Source organism: Pleurodeles waltl, chromosome 12, assembly GCF_031143425.1.
Source record: "Pleurodeles waltl isolate 20211129_DDA chromosome 12, aPleWal1.hap1.20221129, whole genome shotgun sequence".
NCBI lineage: Eukaryota > Metazoa > Chordata > Amphibia > Caudata > Salamandridae > Pleurodeles > Pleurodeles waltl.
In genome coordinates this window covers 289,418,822-289,446,786 of record NC_090451.1, presented here as the reverse complement: position 1 = coordinate 289,446,786, position 27,965 = coordinate 289,418,822, and the positions used below count along the sequence as shown (strand labels likewise).

The window sequence follows — 27,965 nt, the reverse complement described above, 5'->3', positions numbered from 1 at the left end:
GGCAAAGTCCTTCTTGTGGTGAAGCCCAAGTGTGCAGCTGGTGCAGTCTTTCTGAGTGCAGGGTCCAGGTGCAGGCCAGGGGTCCAGCAGGGCAGTCCTTCTTCTTCTTGTAGTTCCTTCTTCTTGAAATTTGGTGGGGATCTGAGGCGTGGGTGCAGGTCTGCCAGTTTTATCCTTGCTCCTGGGTGAAAAGCAGGGGGGCCCTGGTTCTCCAATCAGGGACAGGGTCGTCCCCCTGTGATGACCACTTCCTGGGAAGTGTGGCAAAAATCCATCCCAGAAGGCAACAGTCTCTAAAAATCCAAAATGGATGAATCTGATTTTTGGAGGAGAGATCTGGCTGAGCCCACCCACTGGTGTGGCTAAAAATCATAAACACACCCCTCTCCTGCCCTCTCCTAATCTAATCAAGGGGGCACCTAGCTGTCTGGGGTTGCAGGATGTGGGGGTGTTGCTGGGTGCTCCAGATGTCCTTCTCTGCCTTTGAAGACCAGTTTGGCAGCCCTCCCCCTTCCTGCCTCACCATCTGCTGAGGGGAGATTCTCTCCCCCAAGCACATTCCTTTGTGTGAAGCCAGGCCACTTCACACCTCATTAAAGTAGCCTGGCAGAAGCTGCTGCAGGCTGGCCAATCAGAGCACAGCAGCAAAAACAATGCAGAGCTGAAATTGGCAACTTTTTAGGTAAAGTCTAAACTTTTTACCTGAACTAGTTATATTAAATCCAACAACTAGAAGTTGTGGGATTTATTATAACAATCAATTTGATACCAAATTCTTGGTATGTAACATTTAAGGAGACTTTAAAATTTAAAATAAAGTCTGCCCATTCTAGCCTATGAAGGCCATTTACTTCAATGAGGTAAAAACGAATTTGGCTGTTTTTACCTCACCAGGGCTTATAAATCTATTTTTATAAAGTCCCTGCTTATAGTTACATGGCACCCAGCCCTAGGGGCACATAGGGCACACCTTAGGGGTGACTTATATGTAAAAATAAGGTAGTTTAAGACTTTGGAAGTACCTTTAATTCCAAAGTCGAATTTGCATATAACTTTAATTTAAAAGCAGCCAGCAAGGCAGGCTTGCTTTTAAAATGACACTGGGCACCTCAGCAATGCACCTAGGTGTGCACCACCTATGCTGTGGTCCCTAAACCTACATGCCCTACCATATACTAGGGACTTATAGGTAGGTTAACTTAGCCAATTATAATTAGCCTAATTTGCATATCCATTTTACACAGAGCACTGGCCCTGGGACTGGTAAGCAGTACCCAGGGCACAGCCAAGAGTCAGTAACCACCAGTACCTATCCAGAAAGAGTGGGGGTGATCAGGCAAAAAAAAGGACTTTCCTACACTCAAACTCATAGAACATGGCCTAAAGGATTTAGCAGATGATTTTTGCATGCAGCATTCATAACTCCAAAAGTAAAAACCAAAGGAACTACGTGCCATTATGTGTGCTTACTACTCCAAACCCGTCAGACCTAATAAACCAAAACAGTGACAGACATTGATGAACACAGACAATCTGCTTCAATAGTAGTGCCACAGTAAACTGGTTGATACATCATTATATACTAGGATCACTTTGATCCTGTTCCCTCCAGGAACACACCTTTTGAATATTGTTTCATTTTCCAGTTTTTCTAAACTGCGGAGTGTTAGACCTGGCATCCTTGATGTGGTTTTCCCCTAACCATTTGCCTTTGAATTTTCTGGTTTTGCCGACTTCATTTTTGCTGGCTTTAGGACTCTGCACACTTTACCACAGCTAACCAGTTCTAAAGTGCTTGTGCACTCTCCTTGCTGCCCAAAGCCTGCCCTGAAACCCCAGAGGTCTGCCCTTTTGTTGTGACCTGGACTTTTCCTCGAACCCGGGTTTACCAGAGTTACTCCAAGGGCGGCTTGGCTGGCCTCCTGATCAGACCCTTAGGGACAGAAAAGGCTCCAGGCATATTAAACCCACACCTGGCTCTGCCTGCGTGAGTCCTGACCCTCCAAGTGGTGCCTCTCCACCCGTGGACCCTTGCAAGTGGTGCTAAAGGTGGCCAGTTATGCCAAATCCAAAACTTGGGACGTGAAAAATGTTTGACCCAAAAGAAAACTGTGAGGAGACCAGGACCAACCGGTTTATTGATCTGCAAAAGGTGCATCGCTGGTTGGCCTGACTTTGCTGCAGCTCCGGTTACATTTTTCTACACAGCAACAAACACTTTTCAGCAGCTCCTCACAGACGGCTATCTGGCCTTGTAGAGCCCTCATTGCCTGCAGCTTTGTCCCCCTAAAAGAGACTAAATCCAAGAGTAGGGTTCTTCACCTCGATTTTGGCTTGTGGGTTCTCAACAATAATGCCTACTCCGTGGACACCTCCAACTGCTTTGCCCTGCTGAACTTTACCTTTCCAGACATTTTTAAGTCCAAAGGTAAGTGGAGACCAGGTCCAATTCTCTTCTATCTTAACCCCACTCCATCTGGGTTAGCCACTTTGCCCCAGCGTTGTGTGACTAGAAGTCCACGATTGGTGCATTGATCATTTAGGAGCTAGTTTCCACCAGCAACTTTACAGATTCATAACTCCAGTTCTACTGATTGGTTTTTAGTAGTTTTAGTGTCAAATAATTTATTAAAATATACTGTTTTTCTAAATTGGTGTGGGATTTTTCTTGTGTTGTGTTTTCAGTTACTTTTTGTGTGATGCATAAATACTTTACAAAAGCCTCTAATTCAATGTAGTGACTTAATGTTTCTCCCTGATGGGTATTGTGGCTGTTGCTTGAAGAGGGCTCACACCCTCCTCAACCAACAACCCAATTTCTCTCAGTAACATACTGAGACCCCTGCCTGTGTTCATTGGTTCCTGCCCCTACTGCCACAGGCACTCTACAGAATGGAACCAGTAGGGTCTTGTGTGTAACTATAATTTTTTTTATGGAAACTTTTAGCTATCATAGCAGGATACAGGGTGCTTATTTCTGAGCTAAATTGAAACATTACTCTTTAGAAAATAGAAGACTGCAATCTCCATATAAAATGCTGTTTGTAGTTTTCTTATTTGCATTTGAGGTCTAGTATCAGAGCATGTTTATAATAGGAAAATCATGTCACTAGCCACATGCAAAATTTTCTTATAGGTGACTAGCGTCAACGTTGCCCTGCTTCACTGAAGCCGAACTAAGAATGTGATGGTAACAAGAAAATTATGTCACTAGTTGCACCTAATATTTTATTAGTAGGCCCTAGGAATGTTATAATGGCTATGCCCACTGCAATGCCCAGCACTTTCTTGTCTATTCTACAACTGAGGAGGTCTTTCCAACTATAGATTGTCCTCTCAGAAGGGGGTGGGAAAGGGATATGTATGTTTGCCTGCCAAGCTGTGAATCACTGAGCCAGCAGCAATTCTGCCAGATGCCTCATAGTACTGCGCCGTAGTATGATGTTGAAGCATGGTTGTAGGGGTTTTCTTAGTGCTGCAATCACATCGGCACGATGGGAAACGGGGGCATAATTCTGGTCCCTGAGGCTCAGGGGAGGCCCATCTCTGCCGAGGGTTCAACCTTTCAGAGTAGGGCATTCAGCCCAAGGCCAATAAATATTTTTGAAATATTCAACTTTCATGGTCCCCTCATTACATTCTGCAGGGTAGATCCATCATTTTGCATTATGCCGCTGGCAAGAACATAGGGCCACCAAGCTATCACAGTTTGTTGCACTTAGAAGAAGCAGACAGAATGCCACCTCACAGACATGCAGCATCCAGATAAAATGTGCACTGTTGCAAACTCATACTTAATAAAGGTCACCCTTCAAAATTGAAAAATTACTTTTTAGAAAATAGAAGACGGTCATCTCCATATAAAATGATGTATGTTGTTTTCTTGTTGTTTTCTTATTTGCATTTGAGGTCTATCTGTCTACCTGAGAGTAAAATCCATCCTCCAGACTCTAAATATGCCTTAGTGTTTTTTCAGTGGTGTTGGGAGCCTTGAGCAGGACGACACTGAAATTTAGTCTTATACTGTGGAACTACTGGTCAGATAATTTTCTTGGCAGGTCCCCCTGAAGCTATTGAGCAACAGTTTTAAAACAACTCCAAAACTTTCTTCTGGTATTCCAACAACCACAGGAGAACAATCTTAAGGTCCCCAGTGTTGTGGCACTGCCACTCACCTGAAAACCAGGCTCCCTGCAGGGGCGATGACTGTTTACCCGACCTCCTGAGGCACCTCTCAGTACTGCTGATTGCACCAGGAGCCCCGGCAGGTGCCCCAAAAAGGAAGGGGATTTGGAAGAAGAGAGAAAGGAACACTGCACTCCTTTTCACCAGGTCCAGCCGGGTGCAGTTCTTCGGGTTATGGAGGACTGTCAGTGGAGCCCCTGTAAGTTGCCTTTCTGTGATGCATTACGGTATTGGTAAAGCTATGTGCTATTAAGACACTGTTTCACAACATTCAGTACAGCATGCACTGGTCTCATTAAACAGAATTCAAAAAAGCATGCACTGATCTCATTAAATTTGTCTAATTTAGTTATCACACCATATTCACCTGGTAATATCAGCAACTTGGTCCTCTCTCTCTTCTCACGGATTAACATATACAAAAGGTGACGAAATCTGATTATCTTTAAACAAATTAGAAAGTTCTGCAAGTCTCTTTCATGGATCTGCACTTTCACATTAGGTTTTCTCTGGTAAAACTACAACATAAAAAGAGTTGCAATACCAATAGCAAGAAAACTCACATATAGATTATTCCTAGCGCTAAATTGCATAATCACTATTAACATTAAATGAATTGCAATACCAAAAGCAAGTAAACTCACACAGAAAGTAATCCTAGCACTGAATTGCGTAATCACTTTTAGTACAAAAAATAAACAGGTGGAGGATAGTGAAGTTCTGTCCCAGTTCACAGTTACAAAATGAATGTTGTCAAGGCCCCGTGCTAAATCTGTTATTCAACCCTCATCAAGGCCCCCACTCATAAATCATATCTGTGTCCTTAGAAGAGGCCTTTCAAAGTCTCAAGAAGGCTAGAGCGCCTTCAGTCTCAGTTTTCAGCTTTCACCAAAAAAAAAACAAAGCAACCACAATAAAATTCTACTCAAACAGATTCCAGACAGCATGCTCCACTTAGCTGAAAGAAGTGTGTTCTTTCCATAAGATCTCTGCTGAGGCTCTTTGCTGCCAGCCAGATGGCAGCGGGTGGGGCCTGGAGGGAATTCCAGAGTGCAGAGGGCTTTCCTTGCCAGGCAGGAAGAAAGGCAAGCAGAGTCCTGTGCACAGCAAGAGCCAGCATGACCAAGTTTTTGAAAGCACCTGCTCCCTGGAGACTTTGGGGGCATGGTGGTTGCCTGGCAACCAATAAACAAGTGAACCTGACACATTTAGGAACAGGGAGACTTGACACAGTCACATGTGTTCAACAAGCATTGGTGATAACAAGTATATAGTGCAACAAGCATTAATAACATCAAGTACATATCAGACATTAACAATATCTATCCTGAAATGCAGACAGTACAATGACGTTACAAGCAACCCAGTGGTGCTACACACACATGATTAAAACAATGCCCCTGAGGATGTTGACAAATTAGGCAGAGTTGTTGGGTCCTGACACCCAGGACCTCAAGGAAAGACACTTAGAGACTCTCAGAGAGTCAGTCTGAGGTCCACAGGAAGTCTGGTCTAAGTCAAGTTGCCACTGGTCAGCTTGGCACTTTGGGGAAAAGGCATCTTGAACCATGTTGAGTGCCTGTAGCAACACTTGAGATGAGGCAACTGACCCTTAGATTCCACTTCATTGTCCTAGATACAAGGGGGAGCAGGTCCAGTCCTTCAGTACTTCATGGAAAACATGTCCAGTCCTCTTCTCCCGCAGGACCAGAAAGTATTTTGAAGATGGTTCCAAGGGATGCCACATTTATGCTTGATACCACTATGGGAGAAAATGACTCCTATACACTCCTAACCAATGGGATGAAAGTACCTGGAGGCAACCCTGCTCACTTTTTCTGGTGTTCTTTTTTTGCCTTACTGCAAACAATCCCACAGTGCCACTCACTCTCAACATTCAGAATGAGGAAACCCTTCTTCCCTTGTGCGGAGCCTTTGTACCCACCCATAGGTGCGACCATGGTAATGAGCAGTCCCCAGGACCAGACTGGAAAGCCAAACCAGCTCTTGCAAATTTTGTCAGACTAGCCTCCATAGGATGCATAGCGAGTGTACCTGGTCACTACAATAGGGCTTGGAAGGTTCTACCTCCTCCAAGACAATTTGGAAAAAATGGCAAGAACAGCGCATTCTACAAAAAACATTTCAAACAAACCCTTTTCAGCAAAATTAGGATAATCAAAGACTGAGGAAAACATAACTTTCTTACCTACACCATGCAGTTTTCATGCTGCTCTTTGATGGCAGTTCATAGCTCAATGTGCTAGATTACGATTGTAACTTATGACCAGTACAGTAAAAAAAAGCATCTCTGTACAAAAGCAGTATCTCACTGAGCATTGCACAAAAATACTGTTCTGTGATCTGTATAGCACACGTTCTTTGCAGCAGGCATATTAACCCACTGCGCTACTTCAGATGAGTCAAAACTGAAACTAGACAAATCTTGATCTCTCTCCAGCAGGTACAGTAATCACCAGAATTATCTTTGCACTTTTATTGTTGTCTGAAAACTGTTGGATATAGAAGGAATTCTGCAGTGCTTTTAAAAGCCCCCCTCCCCAGTAACCAAAGTGGGCTCCCACCCTTCAAGCCTCCCAGGGAAGCACCTGATGCCAGGTACAGCCAGTCCAGCCTTGGCAATCCCCTCCTCTGTGATAACTCAAAACCATTTGTGAGGGAAGCTTCCCTCTCACCAGATTCAGTGCAAACCTGTCATTTGGAATGCAACGCTATTTTCACCAGGTCTCCCCTTACATTTACTTGTGAAAGGCAGATTCCCTTTCAAGTTTATGAAGGGGAAGAAAGCACCTCTTTTCACCCAGGTCACTGTTTTTGGTCTGGGAGCAGTTTTCACATCTCTTTCATACCTCATTCAGGCCAAGTACAGGCTGGGTAGCAAAATAACCTTCAGTAGCTTCAGACAAGGTAAAGGTAACTTTTTAGATAATACAATTGCAATACATTTAATAAAAATCTGACTTCACCATTAGATTGGATTTTATTGCATATAAAAATAAGTCTTTGAATAGAGTCTGTAGCAGATACCGGTCAAGGTTATAAATTAAACTGTGTAATCTATTCTTTGTCTTTTCCTATGTGCCAGATGCAGCCTGCCTAATGACAACGTCACTTAGGGTGTAGTCACTAAGAAAATATGCCTGTTCTAATATCACACATTTTCTACTCTTACATCTTATGCACTGTACCCTCTAGGCAGCCAAGTCAGCATAGAGGTAACATTAAATATTTAAATTCAGGGTTCACTAACTGACAAAAAGGTGATTTTGATAGGTCCATGCAGTAGAGTTCATGCTGTTGCTGTCAGGCTACACATAGTAGACCTGAAGTCTTGTTTTCACTGTAATGGATGGCACAATAAGTGCTGCAGTCAACAGATGGAATTTTACATTTATATGCCAGGGTGCATTTTGTGCACCATATACTCTGGCCTTATAGGAAACTTTATTGCGAAAATCAGCTTTAACCCAAACATGTGTTATGGGTTGGGGCACATGCACTGCTACCTGGACAGCAGTATCTTAGTGCACAGAGTAAAAACAACCAGCAGCTTCAGTCCAAATAAATTGAGGGTGACCATGCAAAATGGGGCACTTTCCCACATCACTCTTGTCATTGTATAGAATCAGACAGCCCATGACAACAATTTACTTAACACTAGATGAACTGCTATAGCTAAAGAGATCTTTTAACACATACATGTCAAAGCTATTTATTCTGATGATTAGTTTGACAAACTATAGCGTGGGACATATTATAACAACCACACAAAAAATTATGCTAACCCAGCCCATCCTGGCAGATTTCTCCCTCTCACATCCATCACTATGCCACTGCCTTTCCCAGATCCAAAAGAGCTAAGAATGGGCGTTCTCTTGCCAGAGTGACCCTATTAATTTGGACTTGGAATTCAAACTAATCATAAACATATCAAGGGGGCTGACTGCCAGAAAGCATTAACCCTGTACTCTGGACCCAGCGAGAGCAATGTTATTTTGTCTTCCACCACCTCCATTAATCACCACATACACAATAGCATGAGAGCCAGTAGTAGAAAAAGGGAAAGGGAAGTCAGATAAGAGAGAAAACAGTGACAGCTCTCCTTTGCTCAGACGTCACTTTTTCTGGAAACTGATCTCTGTAGGATGTAGGGAGTGCCTACAGGCAAAAAGATAACTTGCAATGAAAGGCCTACATCTGACTGTAACAGTGGAGCGATATACCTTAGTGATATATTTATGTAACCAATTTTTGTACTTCGATGTAAAACAAGATTAGCATCTCAGACATATGTTCACCCTCACTTCTCTTTTAGCGTAACATAACTACCTCAAGCTTTGTCACTATGAACTCTTTGTGGAAGATGACTTATAGTTTCTACTTGAGTCTTGTGCAACTACAAGGAAATACACAAACACAGATATTCTGAAATTCGTGTTTTACCAACTTCGATAAGCATTACTGGAACTATAATACCCTACGCTTTGGAATATATTCTTGCCTTGCGCAACGTAGTCCTGGCTTATGAATTGTACCTGTTCCATCACAGGGTAAACCGCAAGTGAAATGTAACAACCCTACTGTCTTTAGAAAGTTCATTTGAAATGTTTGAGAAATAGTTAAAGTACATTTACAATTGTACATATACAACTTGACTTTCAGAATACTTCTGCGTATTCCAAAATGTCCTTCAAACAACTTCAAAAATAACAACTGTAGCAACCTTTCTTGAAAAGAAAATCCTAAATCCATGTAGCAAGGTCCAGGCTGCAGCAACTTTATATCACAGTTGACTAGCAAACATGCCATGCATCATGAGGGAAATTACCCCCAGATATCACAGCTGGCAGGTATCAAACCTATACAAGAGTTCATGGCCTGCTGGGCAATGTAGTTTGTCATTGTGGCTCTATCACATAGTTTGTTTTCCATGCATGCAAACCCTCTCTTTCTAGACAACACCAACGCACTTTAGGGACAACCAGCATTTTCTTACATGAAATGAATTGAGCATGACTGGATCTCTCTCCTGTACTCACTGAGGCCCTCATTTCAACATTGGGCGTATTGACCGCCTACCGCCACGGTGACGGCCGCCAACATACCGCCGTCATGGCTACCAGCCTTCTACTGGTATCATGACCGCCGACGGTATTCCACCAGCAGCACCCCCACACAAGCAAAACACTGCCGACCATATCAGGAGCAAGGATACGGCCTGGCGGTGTTTTGCTGGCGGACGCTGCTGCTGACAGCAGCGCCGCGGACCGTCTCCAGCATGAGGACCCCCTGCAAGCAGGTAAGTCGGGTTCTCCGACCGGAGAGGAGGGTGGGGGGTGTTGTGTGTATGCAAGGGTGTGGGGGTGTATGTAGTGGTATGCGTGCATGCGGGTGTGAGTCGCATAGGATGAATGCGTGAATGAGTGATTGTGAGTGTTGTGAATGCATGTGTGTGACAAGGTATGTTGGTGTGTGTTGCGGTGTGTGGGTATGTATGTGTGCATGCATGGGTGGTGGTGGGTATGCATGTGTGCATGTGTGAATATGGGTGTGCGTGTGGGTGTGCATATATGCGGGGGCAGGAGCGGGTGGGGGAGGTTGGGGGAGGACTCTGGGGAGGGGGCAAGGGGAGACCCCTATCAGTGCCAGGGAAAGGATTCCCTGGCACTGATAGTGCCTACCGTCATGGTTTTCGTGGCGGTATGTTTGTCACAAAAACCATGGTTGTAGGCCGGGTCGTAATCCCGAGTGTGGGATTGTGGCGGCCGCCGGGCTGGAGACTGAAGTCTCCAGCCCAGCGACCGTTACCACCCTGGTGTTCGGTGTGTTAAAGTGGTGGTTTTGGATGGCGGTAACAGCCATGGTCCAAATCCCATTTTGATTTCACCGCCGGCCTGTTGGTGGTATTACCGCCCCTTTAACACCGACCGCCAGGGTTATAATGAGGGCCTGAGTCTTAAGTGGTCTGCCTTTTCTTCAGTCATACAGTCTGATACCAACAGGCCCAATTGCAATTTGAGCACACTTCAAAACTTAAACTGGACATCTAACCCTTGCGCCCCCTCATCTCTCACAGCACTGATTCCAAGACATGTTAAGAGTGGTCATTCGTGCTCAGCATGAAAATGCTCCCACATAGGCGTACAGCTAAGACAATACTCTTCCAACAACACACTCCACATACCTTGGCATGATACCCATGTAGATAGGTGTCTCAGTGCCCAATGTATGGATTGTAAGTGCTGCCCAAATGTTTCAATAATAATACAATACTAACCCTCTGTTCCTATTTGCAACCGTCATCATGTCAAAATAAATTAAATGAAAAAAGATTGTAAAAACAGAGAGAAACAGAAAACAACATTAACTGAAACATAAACGTCAGCCATGCTTTGTTCATGAAAGTCTTGGCCTATGTTTATCAATTCTAAATGAAATATGTACTATTAATTTGTTGATAAATAAGAGCTACCTCCAGCCGAATAGCTTTCGAATGATTAATTGCATTTTTAAACTTAAAGCGTACAGTTAAAGAAATGAGAAACCATTGATAAGAGAGGGATATCCCCCTGAGCCATTTTAAAGTAATGTACACTTGGAATCAAACATAGATGTTAAGTTACTTCTCTGTAACCTATATAATTTTCAATCTAGTCTGATATTAGTTTATTTTAAAAACCATATGTGACATTTTCCATTACATTTTAAGGACTTTATAATTTGCTATTAACATCAAATTAACATTTAAAGTGTTGATATTCTAGTCTAAGAAGACGAAGTTGGGATGCAATTGTAAAAATAAATGTCATTTATCACTGAGCATAAGCAGCGTCGGTCTGGCACAGAAATAGGCCCAGCCACCCAAAATAGAAGTGGCCCATATTATTGTAAATTGGAAATGTTTTGAACTGGTAAAGACACGCTGTATAACTGTTTAGCCAGGTATGGAAGACTGCATGAATTTGAGATTTTGAAGGCAATATATGAATAATATCAGGAAAATCAGCAGTAAAAACTGGCCCACAAAAACATAAAACAGACCTTCAAACAGCCAAAATACTGGCCCACATACAACCTGCCAGGCCAGCCCATCAGACACTGCCTGATTGCCCTATAGACAGGGGCGTAGCTTGATCAGTAAGGCTGGGGAAGTGTGAGCTTCAGATTTCCTGACAATCACACTAGCATATGACGTCAATCATTATATGAGAAGCAGCACATAAGGGAGGCGTCAGTGCAAAGGAAAAGGAGTTCAAGTTGTGAAAAGTAATTAAAACAAAGGCCCTCATTACGACTTTGGCGGGCGGCTGAAGCCGCCCACCAAGATCGGACCACCGGGCGGCCACCAATGCGGCCGCACTCCTGCCACGGCCATCAGGAGATCCCCGCTGGGCCGGCGGGTGGAAACCTGGTTTCCGCCCGCCGGCCCAGCGGGGATCTTGGCCGCAACACGAGCCGGCTCCAAATGGAGCCGGCAGTGTTGCGGCCGTGCGACGGGTGCAGTTGCACCCGTCGCGCTTTTCACTGTCTGCATAGCAGACAGTGAAAGGCTGCACGGGGCCCTGTCAGGGGGCCCCTGCACTGCCCATGTCAGTGGCATGGGCAGTGCAGGGGTCCCCAGGGGCCCCGTGACTCCCCATACTGCCAGACTTTTCCTGGCGGTCTGGCGGTAGGGGGACTCGTAATCCCCTAGGCAGCGCTGCAAGCAGCGCTGCCCTGGAGGAATGCTCCTGCCGGGACCACCGTGGCAGTAAACCGCCGGTCCCGGCGGTGCGACCGCAGCGCTTTCGCCACGTTCAAAATACACAAGGTTGCACCGCCAGCCTGTTGGCGGTGCAATCGCCAAAACAGCCTTGGCGGTTGTGATGACCCCCATAGTGTTGTATATGATAACCATGTTTAAGACCTTCAAAACAGAGACAAGAGTATGTGTGTGAGTCATTGTCTGAGTGAGTATTTAAAAATGCCAGGTGAAATTCGACAGACACCTTATCATACCCGACTGAAAGCTCCTGTTAGCGCGTCAGTCCTTAATAAGTAATCTTACAAGGAGACGCGTATAGGTCGATGAACCTTTTGACTCGCTTAGAATAATCCTGCCATAGTTCTAGCATAGTATGCTATAATCAATACACAAAAATCAATAATCATTAGACAAGCAATAATTAACAATCAATTAAGTCAGTAATTGTCACACACCATGACTTCTCAGCCATGAATACCCATAACTTTAGTAAAGTTTAGTAATTTTATTTCCCATTGGGTTACAATACTAAGTCATATGTATTAATACTCAAACTTAGTTTCAAATGCATATAAGAACAATATTAATTTGCCGAAAGACGCCAGAAAGACAATCTAGTTAAGGCTTGTATCACAATACATTCTAGAGCATCAGCACAAATCAGTAATAGAATCAGCTTCAAGATTTCAGCTCTGTCCATAAAGTTCAGCAAAACATCCGTCAACCATTTGTCTCTGTAATCTGTCAATCATCAGGTAGAAAAACCCACATCTAACCCAGATTAGCATCAGCATGTGGGGCTTCATGCAAAACAATTTAGAACAAGAATTTAGAAAACATCTAGCTAAGAAAAACTTAAAAAGATAGCGCAGTTGGTACCTAGAAAGGAAAGGCACAAAAATACATTTCAGTCATATTGTCGTATCTATCTATCCTGGGGGTGGGTGAGCAAACAGAATAAACCTTCGTCCCCAGGCCATCAATCGATCAGCAACATGACATAATCTCGAATCTCTTCTCCTCGACAGTGGTCTGCCTAGAATCTGAATAGGATCTAATCTGAAACGTTCTCCTCTGTCACGTTGTTATATCAAAGTCACCCAAACTATCCCCCAATTAATCATACGTTATTACTCCACCCAATAGTCTTCCTATCCCAAATCTATGAATTCTAATATTTCTTCTTTCTCATGTCATTGATTGGTTCGCCTTATGATGTTCTCATCATCCGGCTTGTCTGGTATCACAATTGTTGCATCTTCTTCTCCAGTCAGTGTCTTCATTGTTTGTGTCCTGAGAAAGTACATATAGCACTTTTTACACACAAATCCTTACTTTTCAAGAGTCCTCATCTCCTGTCTGTCGGTTCTCACGGAAAGCTTCTTCTAAGCATTTTATTAAAACAATGAGCATTTCACAGTTAGTTCACTATTATTTTTCATTAAACGCTAAGAAATACAGCTTCTGCATGAGGCCTGGTAAAACTAGGCCAAGACACTCGCTAAGTTAAGGCCTACAATTGATAAGCTAAAGCATAATTCATATCCTTTAATATGACATATTACTACATTAATCTAATACATTTTCAATATTTCTTATGTGTTAATCATTCATTTAGTACATTTCGTGAACATTGGTGGCCACTCTTTGAGGTCACAATTTTAAACGTGTACATTATTTTCTCTGTTATTTCATTTTCTACATAAGTCATTATTCAAAATATATAAACACTCATTAATACATTTCTAATTAAGACATCTGCGTTAGCACTCCTGTACCAAACTATTTATTAAATTGTACATTTATTAGGAGGATGTAACACCCCAAACACCCTTCTCCCCGAAGCTATGCCCCTGCCTATAGGCCAGTCCGACCCTGAGCATAACTCAAGTAAAGGGTGGAGAGGCACCACTTGTGTTCTTTGCTTGAACCTGTTTTATTCAAACAGTGTTGAAATGGAGAGTGCTTTAAAACAGATAGCTTTTCCGGTACCTCTACTGCCATAACAGTTGCTTTGATAATGCTATATGAGAGGATACATTTATAATAAGCCAATACAGTTTAAACAAACATTAAAAACCCTCACAACAATATACATTATTCACTTGTTTCTAATAAAATATGTAAACACATTCCTCTTCTTTAATAACTATTACAGAGGAAAGAAAGAATAGTACTGAATTTGCCTTCAAACAACATTATAACTTTAATTATTTTAAACTGACCATAGAAATAATATATGACATAACTGCTTTCCCGCAACTACTATATTGACAATGTATCTGCACAAAGTGATGATAGTCTTATGCTCTTATTATTATTTTTAAAACTTGTAAAAGCAATCTGTTTGCCATTGATATCTCACAATGGGGGCATGCTTGAGGGTCTTGGCCATGAAGATATTGCCCAGTGTGACTACTGAAAACAAATGCTGAAAGAACAATGGTGGAGCTAGACCCCAGGAGAAAAAGAGCTATTTCAATTATAGGGCTCTTGATAGAAATACAGGAGATTGTACACCAATTTCTGCTTTGGCTTTGTGTATGAGTGGAGAACATGAAGAATGACTTGAAAAATAGATATGTTCTATGGAAATTGTTCTTGTTTGAATCCTAGACAATGGTGGTCATTCTGACCCTGGCGGTCTTTGACCGCCAGGGCGGAGGACCGCGGGAGCACCGCCGACAGGCCGGCGGTGCTCCAATGGGGATTCCGACCGCGGCGGTAAAGCCGCGGTCGGACCGGCACCACTGGCGGGGTCCCGCCAGTGTACCGCCACCCCATTGAATCCTCCGCGGCGGCGCAGCTTGCTGCACCGCCGCGGGGATTCCGACCCCCCCTACCGCCATCCAGATCCCGGCGGTCGGACCGCCGGGATCCGGATGGCGGTAGGGGGGGTCGCGGGGCCCCTGGGGGCCCCTGCAGTGCCCATGCCACTGGCATGGGCATTGCAGGGGCCCCCGTAAGAGGGCCCCTACATGTATTTCACTGTCTGCTGCGCAGACAGTGAAATACGCGACGGGTGCAACTGCACCCGTCGCACAGCTTCCACTCCGCCGGCTCGATTCCGAGCCGGCTTCATCGTGGAAGTCTCTTTCCCGCTGGGCTGGCTGGCGGTCTGAAGGCGACCGCCCGCCAGCCCAGCGGGAAAGTCAGAATTACCGCCGCGGTCTTTCGACCGCGGAACGGTAACCTGACGGCGGGACTTTGGCGGGCGGCCTCCGCCGCCCGCCAAGGTCAGAATGAGGGCCAATGTATTATAATTGTGAGGCCCAACTGTTATTGCCAAGCTCTGGAAAAGTGTAAAGATGTTGCTAAGACATTTCTGGGTACTTCTTTAAAATGAATAAAATACAAACAATAATACTCATAACGTCATTCTTTATTTCTAACAACTTCTAAATGTGGTGTGAATATATTTGAAATGTTTGAGTGCAAGGATATTGTGTGAATGGTTTCTGTTGGAAGAAAAATGCCCAATAGTAGATGCAAAACTCAGTTGTTCACTAATATAACATCAGAGCACTGAAAAGAGTTTTCTTTTTGACTTCTCTTACATCGGAGCAGTAAAACATATGCCGCTGGTTGGTGCTGTGGCAAATGCTGTTCTGCCTTCTCTCCAGGTCTAACAGTTCTGTAGGAAGTGGTGAATTGTCAAAGAAGGGCCACAGTTTCCTTACATCTCTCTGCCTTTCTTAGATCTCTGTCAACCAGGGGGAAGGGAATGTGTGTTGTGCTCTTGAGTAGCCAACTATCATCTACCCTGTTAGACTTCAGTGTCTGCTGATATGGCTAAGCGAAAGCCATTACCAACACTGGTCAGATTTTCCACTCTTGCATTTTGACTACAGAGCATTGCCTCCAACAGGGGTGCAGGAGAAAAAGGGCTCAGAGGTGGTGGGAGAGTTGACAGGTTGCAAGATACAATTTTTTTAATATTTGGACAGGGTGACGGGGGAGTTGCTGAAGGTGGAAGAGAGAGGGGCAAAATAGCTGCTGTTAATACTATCTGAGTGGGAAGTGGATTACATTTTGTGCCCACTTTTTTGTATACTTCAATGTGTCAACCTAGCTGGGAAGAGTCAGCCCAGATGTGGTTCCCATGCACACTGCCACTGGAACCAAGCGATAACTTGATAACTAGCTGATGAGTCCTAACCAGGTTAAAACTGTTCTGAGGTTGCTTGTATTGCCGTTCAGGGAAGGCCTGGCCTGGCAGTTTCGGCTGGACTGTTCCCATTGGAGCAGGGACAAAACTGAGATGGCATAGTGTTCAAAATAACCAAGGACTGGGTTGGGGCCCCATTAATTACCAAAGGCTGAGATTAATTCAAGCATTCCATCCATCACTTTTTTGTCTACTTCAGCTTGTCTATTTGATGACAAACTATTTGTGATACTCCTCTATAATTCCATATGTTAGTGATCCAAATTTAAACAGAAATACTGATGGACTATGACCTTATTGGTCTAAATGTGTTGGGTGACTGAACTCATGTGTTAAGTCATCAAAGAATAGATGGGTCTAAAGTTGGGGGTCATTTGCTTTTATAAGCATCCATCGCTATGAAAATCATAGATATCACCTATAACCGTGTATTATTGACCCAACTCACAAAAAATCTGTAACTCTAATCATTGTAGACTTACTCTTATGGTTTGTGTAGCTTTCCCCTACATCCCTGTGTAAATAGGTGGTGTTCACATCCTTCTCTCTTCATGGAAAATATATTTGTCTGTTACTTTATAAAAGTAACTTTCTAAGGAAAAAAGGATCAAAAAGTTTGTGAATTAGTACTTACATATGAGTTCCTGGGTGTTTACCATTTTTTCACTGGACAACTGTCCTATCTTTATCACCCTTATTTTGATGTTTACTCCAATAGACAATCTGCAAAACTGGCAGATAGTCCAGGGTAGTATTACTGATCAGTGTGCAGAAACATCCACTGACCAAATTGCAAGAAATTAAATCAGAAATGTTTCCATCACCAGGACAGTTTTCTGGTCTTGTATGTTCTACGTGCTTGTGGAAAAGTTTTGTGAATTATGCCCTTTCTCACAAAACCATATTGCTGTTCTATAGAGCAATATAGTATATCGGTGAACATGTATATGTATAGACTCTTTACTAGGTGCTTGCCCAAACATACCCACCTATATGTAAAAGGAATTAATGTAGCACAACAGCCTGTTAACTTGTACATCCTGGGTGGTTTTCAATTGGCTGACTGCACAGTTCATCTGAACAGTTTCAATGGATAGCTTAGTTTACTATATCTTTTAGAGATAAAATCCTTCATCTAAGGTCCCTGGGGCTATATCGTAGCAATACAAAGTTTATTTGTTCTGACTCATGCACACGTATTCAAAACAATTAGAGTAAGACTCCGAGGAAACTTTGGATGTACTGCAGTCCTACCTGTTTTAGACATTAAGGGCCATATGTACGAACACTTTTTCCCATAGACACAGAATGGGGAAAAACCTTTGCTACATCTGGCCCTAAAATACCACCTAAATGCTCAAAAAGCAGATAAGTGTTATCGTACCTTGTTTTCTGTGTGTGATATGTCTTCAGGAGACAATGGTTAGCAGGGCATAAATCCTCACACACTCAGCACTCGAACCCTCCCGGGGTCACGGTAAGAGGTCCAGGTACAATATGCTGAGGGACACATCTCTCTTATTAGATGTAGCAATGGTGAAGTGCCCCACATGATGCAGATAGGGTTTGACGTCCGTTGAAATACAATCTGCAGACCAGAGATCACACATTGAAGACGAGGCGCTACTGGACCTATTTGCTTTTTGAGGATAAAGGTGGTTCTACGTTTTTGATATGTCCATGCACACACACATACAAAGACACCCCTAAATGCAAAATGGGTAAAATAACGATTTACTTTTATGCCAAAGGGAAGTATTCACGTTTTGTAATGTTTTCTTTTTTCCAGGTGCCTTTTTGATTCCCTACATCTTGTTCCTTATTATTGCTGGAATGCCTTTGTTCTATATGGAATTAGCACTGGGTCAGTTCAACAGAGAGGGAGCAGCCACTGTTTGGAAAATTTGTCCTGTCTTTAAAGGTAAGGCATGTTACAAAACATCATTAATTAAGGTGATTGCATGAATTAGGTATCAGATGGGAGGGTTTCAGTAAGCAGGGATTATAACAGGGTAACATTTTAATTATGCCAGCAAAATATATGGCATTTGCAAATTGTGCATTATGCAAAATTCACAAAATATCCTGAAATTTTGTATTAGCTCACTTTGAATATTTCTTGGCCAATTGAGGAATGGTTTACACAGAAAATGTCATGCAGCATTTCCTGCTTGAAAAAAGTGTTTTGTCGTACCTCAAGTGAATGTTTATGTGAGGTTTTCTCTTGTGTGAAATTTTCATTCAAGATACCAGCAAATCACATATTGCATAATTTTACATAATTTTCCCCAAACTTCCTAAAAGTTTGTGAAGCAAATTATGTGTTATTGCGCACCCCTAGTGGAGAGTCTGTCTAATGGTCTGGTGTGAGGCAAGGAGCTAAAGTTTTGCAGTTTGGGAGGATTTCATTTATTTTGTTGTGTGTTTCGGTTTGGGTTTCTCTGTGTGCTTTCATTGGTCCTGTGTTACACAGTTAACATCCTTAACACGCTATGGCAAAGGCAACAAATCCTTGCTATTTTCCACCACATGTCATAAAAACACAATCTCACCAACAGGGGAAAAGTGTAAAAAGTGCAACCAGACCTCGTAGAGTGGTGAAGATTATTTATTTGAATACAGCCGTGTAGTTACCGTTAACACTTTTAGGCTATTCTGTAGCCTTGAGCATGGCAGCTGATGCCATTTTCTCAGTGCGTTAAATATACAAACAACAGTGCTTGTGAAACCGACATAAAACGCATACTCTCTTCAAAACAGAGAAAAAGACAATTGTCTTCTTTCTCTCTCAATTTAATAAATAGTAGTCACTTATGAATTCATTATATCACCAAAACTAAATTAAAATGCTAGTCAATCAAATTACGGTGGCATTAGGACCAGCCTTGCCCAGGTGGGTATACTACCTCTAATATGGCTTTTATTCATCATAACAATTCATTAATAAGCTTCAAAACATGAAAGAGACCTAATACTTTGTACTTACTAAACCATGCATGCCCTCACCAATCGACGTTGTGTGGTTTAGTGAATGCCAAAAAGGATTTTGCGTCAGGTCTGCGCCACAAACGTGTTGCAACCCTGATGCAAAAAATTAGTACATTTGGGCCCTAGATTCTATTACTCTGGTTCTATCATGCACAGGTTTTATTTGTGCTAATTTGTTACTATGTGCATTATGAAGACAGGTGTGTGAAGTTTCTAGGGTTCTCGTAAACCATATGGGTGGAACTAAAGTTGATATTTCAGCTTCCTATAAAGGTTTATAGTATTATTTATGCCATGCCTATTTATAATACGTGTGCGTTGTGCTAACTCATTTGTATATTAAAGCTTTTAGCACTTGGACATGTGACAACTGCGACTTGAGGGTACATCAAAATTCGGCTCTTATATAAGATGTATCTGTGCCTTCAGTATACATGTTTTTCCTGCCCTGGGTCCTTAATTCGGGATGTTGGCATTATATTTGCAATTGTTTTGTTATTGCTATGATACTCCACTGTGCTCCTGTGCTGGTGCTGTACGCTGATTTTTACGTAGCTGGTTGTAGCATCTTTCATGGCAGAAGCGCTCGTCAATGAAACCCATACATGGTCCACGCTTTGTGGAAGTGCTATCCAGCAATGTGCTTTGATGCGTGCATTTGTGGATGCTTAATAACATAAAATTATTTAGAATGTTGTGTGCATACATTGCATATCTGTATGAGTGCGTACGGGTTTATGTGCTAATTTCATACACACTTAATCAACTTCAAATTCACCTATAAAAGGATGCAAAGTTATGTTATGTAACTGGGTATTTTTTGGAAAAGTTTTTACCCTTGGTATATTTATTTTGTTTTGAAGCCAAATCTATTAACATGTGAGGGGTTTTATGTGCATATGTGGCTTTTCTCATAAAAAGAAAAACTGATACAGACTAGCCCTCCTCCTTATTCACACATAGACAGGCAAACACGCATAAGCAATGTGCGCATGCAAAAGAGTGTGAGTGTGTGTGTATGTGCACACGTGCCTGTATGTAATTTGAGCTACTTTTCCCTTTAGTGTTTCGAAGTGTGTGTGTTGGGGATGATGTGTGTTTGTCATAAGAACTTACTATGTGCTTCACACACACACACACACACACACACTTCTATGAGATCTTTTTGTCATCACCTTGCGAGTCTAAGTCTGTCTTACCTCTGTATCACTGGAATCTGTCTCTCAGGTATGTGTCTCTGATTTTTCTCACTCACCATTGACATTTAGTGTCAATCACCTCTGTCTCTCTTAGGTTTCTCTCTTAAACTTTCGCTTCACTGCGGTATCTCTCTTACCTTAGTTCTAAACAGTGTTTCAATTTCACACCTGTGTGTCAGTGGTCTTTTTAATCACTAACTCTCTGTCCCGGGGGGCCTTCTTACCACTGTGTCTCTGGAGTCGTATGCTCCACATCAGGTGTCTCTGTGGCCTTTCTCTTCCTGGTCCTTGTATTTTGGTCTGTTTATCTCATATTAACACCCACCCAACTCATTTATTTTGCCTTTGTACCTTCAATATCTGTACCTCAGCTAAATGTATTTAATCTTTTCAACTCTTCAGCCTCTTCCCACTATCTTTGATCTTTCTGTCTCATCTCTGTGTTCCTTATCCCTCCTACCTGGGTGTCTGTGGTGCCTTTTTCTCATACTTTACCCCCTTCTTAGTTTTGAGTGAATGTGATCGCTCTCACCAACGTGGCTCTAATCTTTCTTTCATCGTTGTGTATTTGATTTTCCTGGGATGTGTTTTACTTTCGGATCCACGTGTACACCCTATCTCTCAGTATATCAGTAAATGTTATTGTTGCGGCTGTAAGTCATAAAATGATTCAAGTTAAAAATACAATTTAAAAGCATTCCCATTTTAGTTGATATTAAAATTACATCTTTTCACTTTAAAGAGAAGAAACATAACACAGAAGAAGTTGCATACACTTAAAAATGAAGTAATTCCTTAAGGAACCAGCCTTGGAAAGTGAAGGCTGGTAGTTAGCAGCTGAGTCTGACCTATGGGATTGCGACAGCACATCCTTGTAATTCTTAATATCATGGGCCCTGGTAACGGCCATCACTTAAGTTGCCCCGCGTTTTTTGCACCCAACAACAGGAAGTGTGCAATTGATTCAGTTACACCCATTTTGCAATCACAATTTCCTTAGTTGACCTCATGGGTATTACTTTTTGCAGTGTAGCCATATACTGGCAGCGTTCCCTATTTAAAATATATATACCTTGCACATCATATTTCTGGAGTGATGTGATCAAAGTATGCTTCAAAGGTATAAATGTTTTAACCGACAAATAACCTACTGATAATGGGTGGTCTAATATGTTTCAGCATCAATTCTTGAATATCTAATCAGTAGTAGTATTTGATTTTGCCCATCTTTTTCAGATTTATGGTATCCATATCTCTCCTCACCCAATTCTCCGTATTGTCTTCTCCACCTAGCATATTCTTTAGCACGTGCTATAACTTTCCATAATCAATATGTCTTACATCGACCTCACATACACTTCAGGGTGTGGATCGGGATGGAACCTAACTCAAAGCAGAACAGGGTGGAGAGCAATTGTATCTGACTTGTAATTCATGTCGAGCTCAAGCTTTAACTGAATGATAAAGATGCCTAGACCGACCCACAGCAGAAGCCTCAGGAGTCAGTTCTCTGCACCATAAGTGGTAGCAGCCATTTCTCTGGATGTCTGCAGGATATCACACAGTGCTTCACTACTCAACTTATTTTTGCATCTCAGGATGACACACATTGTTTGACTCTTTGTTAAGACCATAACAGTTCCCTGATATATCGTGATTCCTAAATAGTCAAAATAGGTAACTCTAAAGCATTTCCGAAATAGTAAAAACGTGCCTCAACTGGCGTTTTGGATTAATGACAGTATATTTTGTCTCCTTTGTATTTATTGTTAGTTTTCATTAAAGGTAATAGGCTTCAAAGCTTTTCTGTTGGTGATGTATGGCGGATCTGGTTAGCGCCAAGAACACTGAATTGTCCACAAAGAGCGGGATTGAATTTTATCATCACCTAACCTGGAAGTATCTAGATTTAATATTTGCAAGATTCTCGTCAACATTTTGTTTTGTTATTTGTTAAGGGCACAAATGCCAAAGCTTCATGGTGGGTGCTATCTCATTAAAACAACGTAAAGAAGCTTTAATTTGAGAGATTAGGAAAGTAAATTTTTAAAAGCTTGCAAACAGATTAAAAGCGAGGATGTCTGAAGGTCGCTGTGGAGCTTGTCCCATTCTCTTGCTTCAGCCACTGAGAAAGCTCTGATAGCCATGAAACTCAGGCCTCAGCCTGAGTTTCAGGGATATCACGTAGAAAGGATCCACAAGATGGAAGTGCATTCTGAATCTGAGGAAAGAAACTGATGGGCAGCGCCAAGGTTAGCCGGTGTCCTATTACTATTACAGTGAAGGGAATCCTTGTCTTGAAAGGCAGCCAGAGAAAACGAGCTTTGAAGCCTATTACCTTTAAAGAAAACAATCTATAAATACAAAAGACACAAAATATATGGTCATGGATCCTAAACCCCAGTTGAGGCACGTTTTTGCTATTTCGGAATTGGGGTGATGTGAAAATGGCAAGAGTTACCAGCCATAGGTCGTTCAACAGTTTATCTGAAAGTCCTAGGTGGCAGGTATTTTGAAAGTGAAGTTTTTCCGTAATTTTACACTTTTATTGGTAAATCTGTCATAGTTTTATTTCAAACAGAGCAGAACACAGGCATGGTGCTTTTAATATACCGCCTCTTATTCCTGCTTTCCATAAGAAGAAATGCTGGAGAACCAAAATGAGAAAAATATGTAGGAACACCAATGTTAAATTAGACGTGTTACAGGAAGGAAGTCGAAATTATAATTATAGACTTTATTACTACAACGCTTTAGAGGAGGCTTGAAGACAGCAGTTAGCTTTCCTCCCACACACCTTCAAGATCTGTTTTTAGTTCTTCCTGGAGTAGCAGGAAACGTGAACTGCTTTTTCAATGTTCCATAAGTAATATTCACAAGAAATGCAGATATGCCTTTAAAGAAGGTTGAGTGAAGTTTTATCTCAACACCTTTGGGGCCAGATGTACGAAAGGATTTTACCCATTCTGTGTCTATGGTAAAAAGCTTTCGTACATATGGCCCTTGATTTTCTAAATTGAGAGCACCAACAGAAGGCGCAACAGCAATCTTTGTTACATCAGTGGGAGTTAGTTGAATCAACCAACAATAATGTTTAATCTATAGTCGCATTTGAAAAGATGCCCTAAAATAGTGTGAAATAAACACTGCTAAAAATCAATACACCCTGCCCTGGCAAGGGTGTATTTTTTATTTATTTATTTTTGCAATGATATGCAGTAAAAATAAATGTTTATAAGAAATGAAAGTAGACATTGGTCTACAAGTTCTGGCTTTGAAGTGCCCACATTTTTAGGTGGATGTGCACGCGTGATCAGGGTCGGACTGGCCTACAGGGCAATCAGGCAGTGCCCGTTGGACTAGGCTGACAAATCAGTGTGTGTGCTGGGTTTTTAGCAATTTGGGGGCCTGCTTTATAGCCAGTTTTTATTTCCCTGATATTGCCACAAACATTGCTGCAGTCACCCATACCTTGCAAAACACCCATACAGCGTGACATTGCAAGATAAAAAAAATGGTCTGATTTGCTAATTGGACCACTTTTTAAAATATATGGCTCACTAATGGGTGCCAAATATATTTTAGTGCCCAGGCCGATTTTTTGTTCCAATGCGACCCTGCATGTTGTCAGGGAACTAACACTGACATGTTTCAAAACAGAATTACCTACATTGCATCGTACTCAACCACCATGTGTGTCAGGAAAGCAAAGCATTAAAGGATGTCCTAGTTTTTACCTGTCTGTTCTTTGACGTGATGCTACATTGATTTTCAAGAGAGATTTTGTAGATCTTGCTAGCGGAGGTGTCTTTAATAAAATTTATTAATGAGTGTTTATGTATTTTGAATAATGAGTTTATGTAGAAAATGAAATAACATAGAAAAATAATGCACACATTTGAAAATGTGACCTCAAAGAATGGCCATCAGTGTTAACGAAATGTAAAGATCAAAGATTAATACTTATGAAATATTAAATATGTGTTAGACTAATGCAGTAAAACGTCATATTAAGGGTTATGAAGTATGCTTTAGCTTATTAATTGTAGGCCTTAACTTAGCAAATGTCTTGGCCTATTTTGCCAGGCCTCATGCAGAAGCTGTATTTCTTAGCGTTTAATAAAAATGCTGACCACGTGAATTAAACTGTGAAATGTCTATTGTATTGTTAAATGTGCTTAACGGAAGCTTTTCGTGTGAACCGATTGCTAGGAGATGATGTTCTTGCTAATGTAACATCTTATGTGTAATGTGCGTGAGACTGACTTTCCCAGGACAAGAACAATGAAGATACTGACTAGAGTGGAAGCTGCAACAATATTGTTACCTGACGAACCGGATGATGAGAACATCGTAAGGCGAACCAATCAGTATGGGAACGGAGAAATATTAGGCATTCATAGATTTGGTATAGTAGTGTTATTGGACATTGTGAACATACGATTAATTGACCAATAGGGCATTAGGGGATAGTTTAGGGGACTTTGATATAACAACGCCACAGAGGAAAAAGACTTCAGATTTTAAGAGAGAGACATTCTGCCCATTTTCTGACTGAAAGGTTAATATTTTCTTATGTGTCTTTACTAGAGACGCGCTTGACTTTAATACTTAATGACTTTGACCCTATTTTACTGACTGAGACCTGATGCCTTGCTGATCAACTGATGTCCTGAGGACAAAGACTGATTCTGCTTTGCGGACCCATACCGAGGATAGGTTTAAATTGAAATGTGATTATTATGCATATTTGCTTTTTCTTTCTAGGTACCAACTGCGCTGTTTTGATAGAGCCATAGGTAGATGTTTTCCAAATTGATGTTACTAAATTGTTTTGCATGAAGCCCACCATGCTGATGCTAATTTGGTGTTAGTTGAGGATTCTGACTAATGTTTGATGGATTCCTCTCCTTAACTACATGTATTACATCTTGTAAACACAGCTGACTCTGCTATTGATTTGCACTGTAACATTAGAATATGTTGTAATTCATGCTTTGATTAGATTGCGTTTCTTCCGCCGCAATGGACAACCAGTGTTGATTTGTATGTGTTCCATTTGATTTTGAGATTAATCTACATGACATTAGCATTGTTAATATAGGGAAATAAACATTCTAAACTTTACTAAAGGTGTGGTTATTCATGACTGAAAGGTCATGGTGCGTGATAATTACTGACTTCATTGATTATTGATTTTATTGATTACTAATGATTGTTGATTATTGAGTATCGATTATTGATGATGCACTGGAGCTATGGTAAGAACTTCTTAATTGCGAGTCAAAAGGTTCATCTACCTATTTGCGTTCTCTTGTAAGTTTACTTATAAAGGTCTGACACGCTAACAGTTATGGTAGCAGACTGATGGTTTGTCTACTTAAGAGCTTGCCATAGACATTTGGTACAGAGTGATAGGTGTTCCCAGAGATGGTAGCAGTTTGAAGCTGGTCCTTTCGATAGTTATTATTTCTGAGATTTGGATTTTGTTTTCAACAAGGATAATTGGACAGAAAATGATGTTCCCTTAAGCCCAGAAATGACTTTCCCAGATCCTGGATCCTGCTAATGGTTGTTTGGGGGTGTTCTCGGTGTTGTAGTGATAGAGTGAGTGAAATAAGTCGTGCTTGCACAGCTTATGCAAATTGCAGGTGAATTGTGAGGTTTGTGAGGATTTTAGGGAGTTTGCATAGTCCAAATGAAGTTGTAAGGAGTGTGCATACTCCACAGTGTGAGAGTAGGGAAGTCGTCGAACTTCATATGTGTGTGGCGCTTTGTGCTTAAAAATTGTCCACGTGGTTGTTGATGTACGGACCCTGCGTGGTCTAAGACTGCTAAGTATATTGAAAAGTGTATGAGACACTTGCTTATATGTTGTAATTTGTCTGGTTTAGTAGGTTGATCCGGTGTGATCAACAAGTCGGTGTATGAGTTAAAGTGGGTGAAAGAAAATTTAGACTGAGATTTGGCAAGTCCTATGTGCACCAGGACCGACCCATTGATCAGCTGAGAATAAAATTTGCGGGCTGAATTTTGCTTGTGAATCTGGGAGACCGAGAAAGAAGGAGTAGCTGTAAGTGCAAGAAGAGCCATCATTGAAAAATCTGTAAGGTTTCTGAAGCGATTGTGTTACCTTTCCTGTAGTAAACCAGCAGATTTGTTTTTGTTTTTTTTGTTTTTGATTAGTGCTCTCGATATTTTGCATTACTTTTGTGTGAATTGGAGTTTAGGAGGACGAGCCACAAGACTTTGTCAGCCACAGTACGTGTGAGTGTGACATCATTGGAGCCTCGCTGGGATAGGTTGGTGAGTGAGAAGGGTTGCGCACGGATTGGCAGCCGGAGGCAATTGGTTGAGAACATAGGTGAAAGGAATCTTGGGATTAAAAGTTACTTCCTGATTTGATTTTGAGTAAACAAAAAGTAGAAAAGATGACGTTTTTCAAATCGTTAAAGAGTGCCCTAAGGGGAGATACGTATATTACAGCGAGTGTAGGCGAGGCTAAACTGCCAGAAGGTACACCGGCTTACATTGTAATGGATGAGAGAGTTGTTGTGCCATGTCTTTGGTTAAAGTAGTGGTGCAAATTGACAGAGAAAGATGGGAACTTAGCATTTCCTACAGATGGGACATTCAATTTGAGGGTTTTGGAGCATTTACAGATGGCGCTATATGAATCAAAGCCCTGTCTGAGACCAGTACAGTTTGAGGCATTAGCGATTTGGGAGCTGGTAGCCAGACAGCAACAGCAATTGAAATTTGAGAGAAGAATGAGAAAGGCAGAAAAGACTCTAGCAGAGGCTAGATGGGATTGCGTTCAGAAGGTATGGAGAACAGAGACTTTTCAAAGGATTAAGGGCCAGATGTAGCAAATGGTTTTACCCATTCTGTGTCTATGGGAAAATGTGTTTGTACATATGGCCCTAAGTTATTTCTGGCAATTACACAGGAAAATGAGAAGGAAGGAAAGACAGCGACTAGGAAGACAAATAAAAGTCAGTCTGAATGGAAGGGAGCTAGAAAGTCTTCAATAGTTGAGGAGGAATCAGACGATTATGAGTTCTTTAAACAGTTATTGAGAGATCGACCACCTACCATATGCAGTACATGAGAGTGGTTTGAGTACTAGTATTGATCCGACAGCCCGACACAGGCTAATGGGACAGCGAGTCTGGTGTAGGTTAATGCTAACCTGACACAGAATGCAGTGCAAAGTGGTCTTAATGTGCCTACCACTCCTGTAGGGCAGACACAGATGCAACTGCACAGGTACAGAGAATATATCCTGATGTTCCCATTATGGAAATGACTTCGAACTTAATGGTGCCCACAGAGCAGGTGACGCTAAGACCAATACTGGTTCAGACTGAGGCGACTCTGATTTTGTTGCCCCAAGTACAGCCGCAGGTAATGCCGAGATTTACACCAGTGACAGGGATGCAGTCAGACATGACTCCGGTGATGAATCAGAATATGGGAGTTACTCTCCCACAGAGTGTAGGTGCCAGAGCAGCCCCAGATGCTATATCGCTACATATTACTGTTGGTCCAGCGGTACCATTATTGGTACAAAAGAAACCGACTGTAGGTGAACAGGGAGCAATGTCCCAGAGTTTAATGAAGGGCGTACATAACAAACATGTTCAGGAAGTATCTCCTG

At 41.9% G+C, this 27,965-nt stretch overlaps 1 protein-coding gene across 1 annotated transcript in view; it reads left to right on the top strand.

The window, feature by feature from the left end:
• The window catches only part of SLC6A2 (solute carrier family 6 member 2), an 821,779-nt gene that overhangs the window by 236,209 nt on the left and 557,605 nt on the right, over window positions 1–27,965 (top strand). The window contains exon 3 of the mRNA XM_069216273.1: window positions 17,908–18,039. Within this exon, the coding sequence (XP_069072374.1) occupies window positions 17,908–18,039 (132 nt within the window). The remainder of the gene's footprint in view (window positions 1–17,907; window positions 18,040–27,965) is intronic.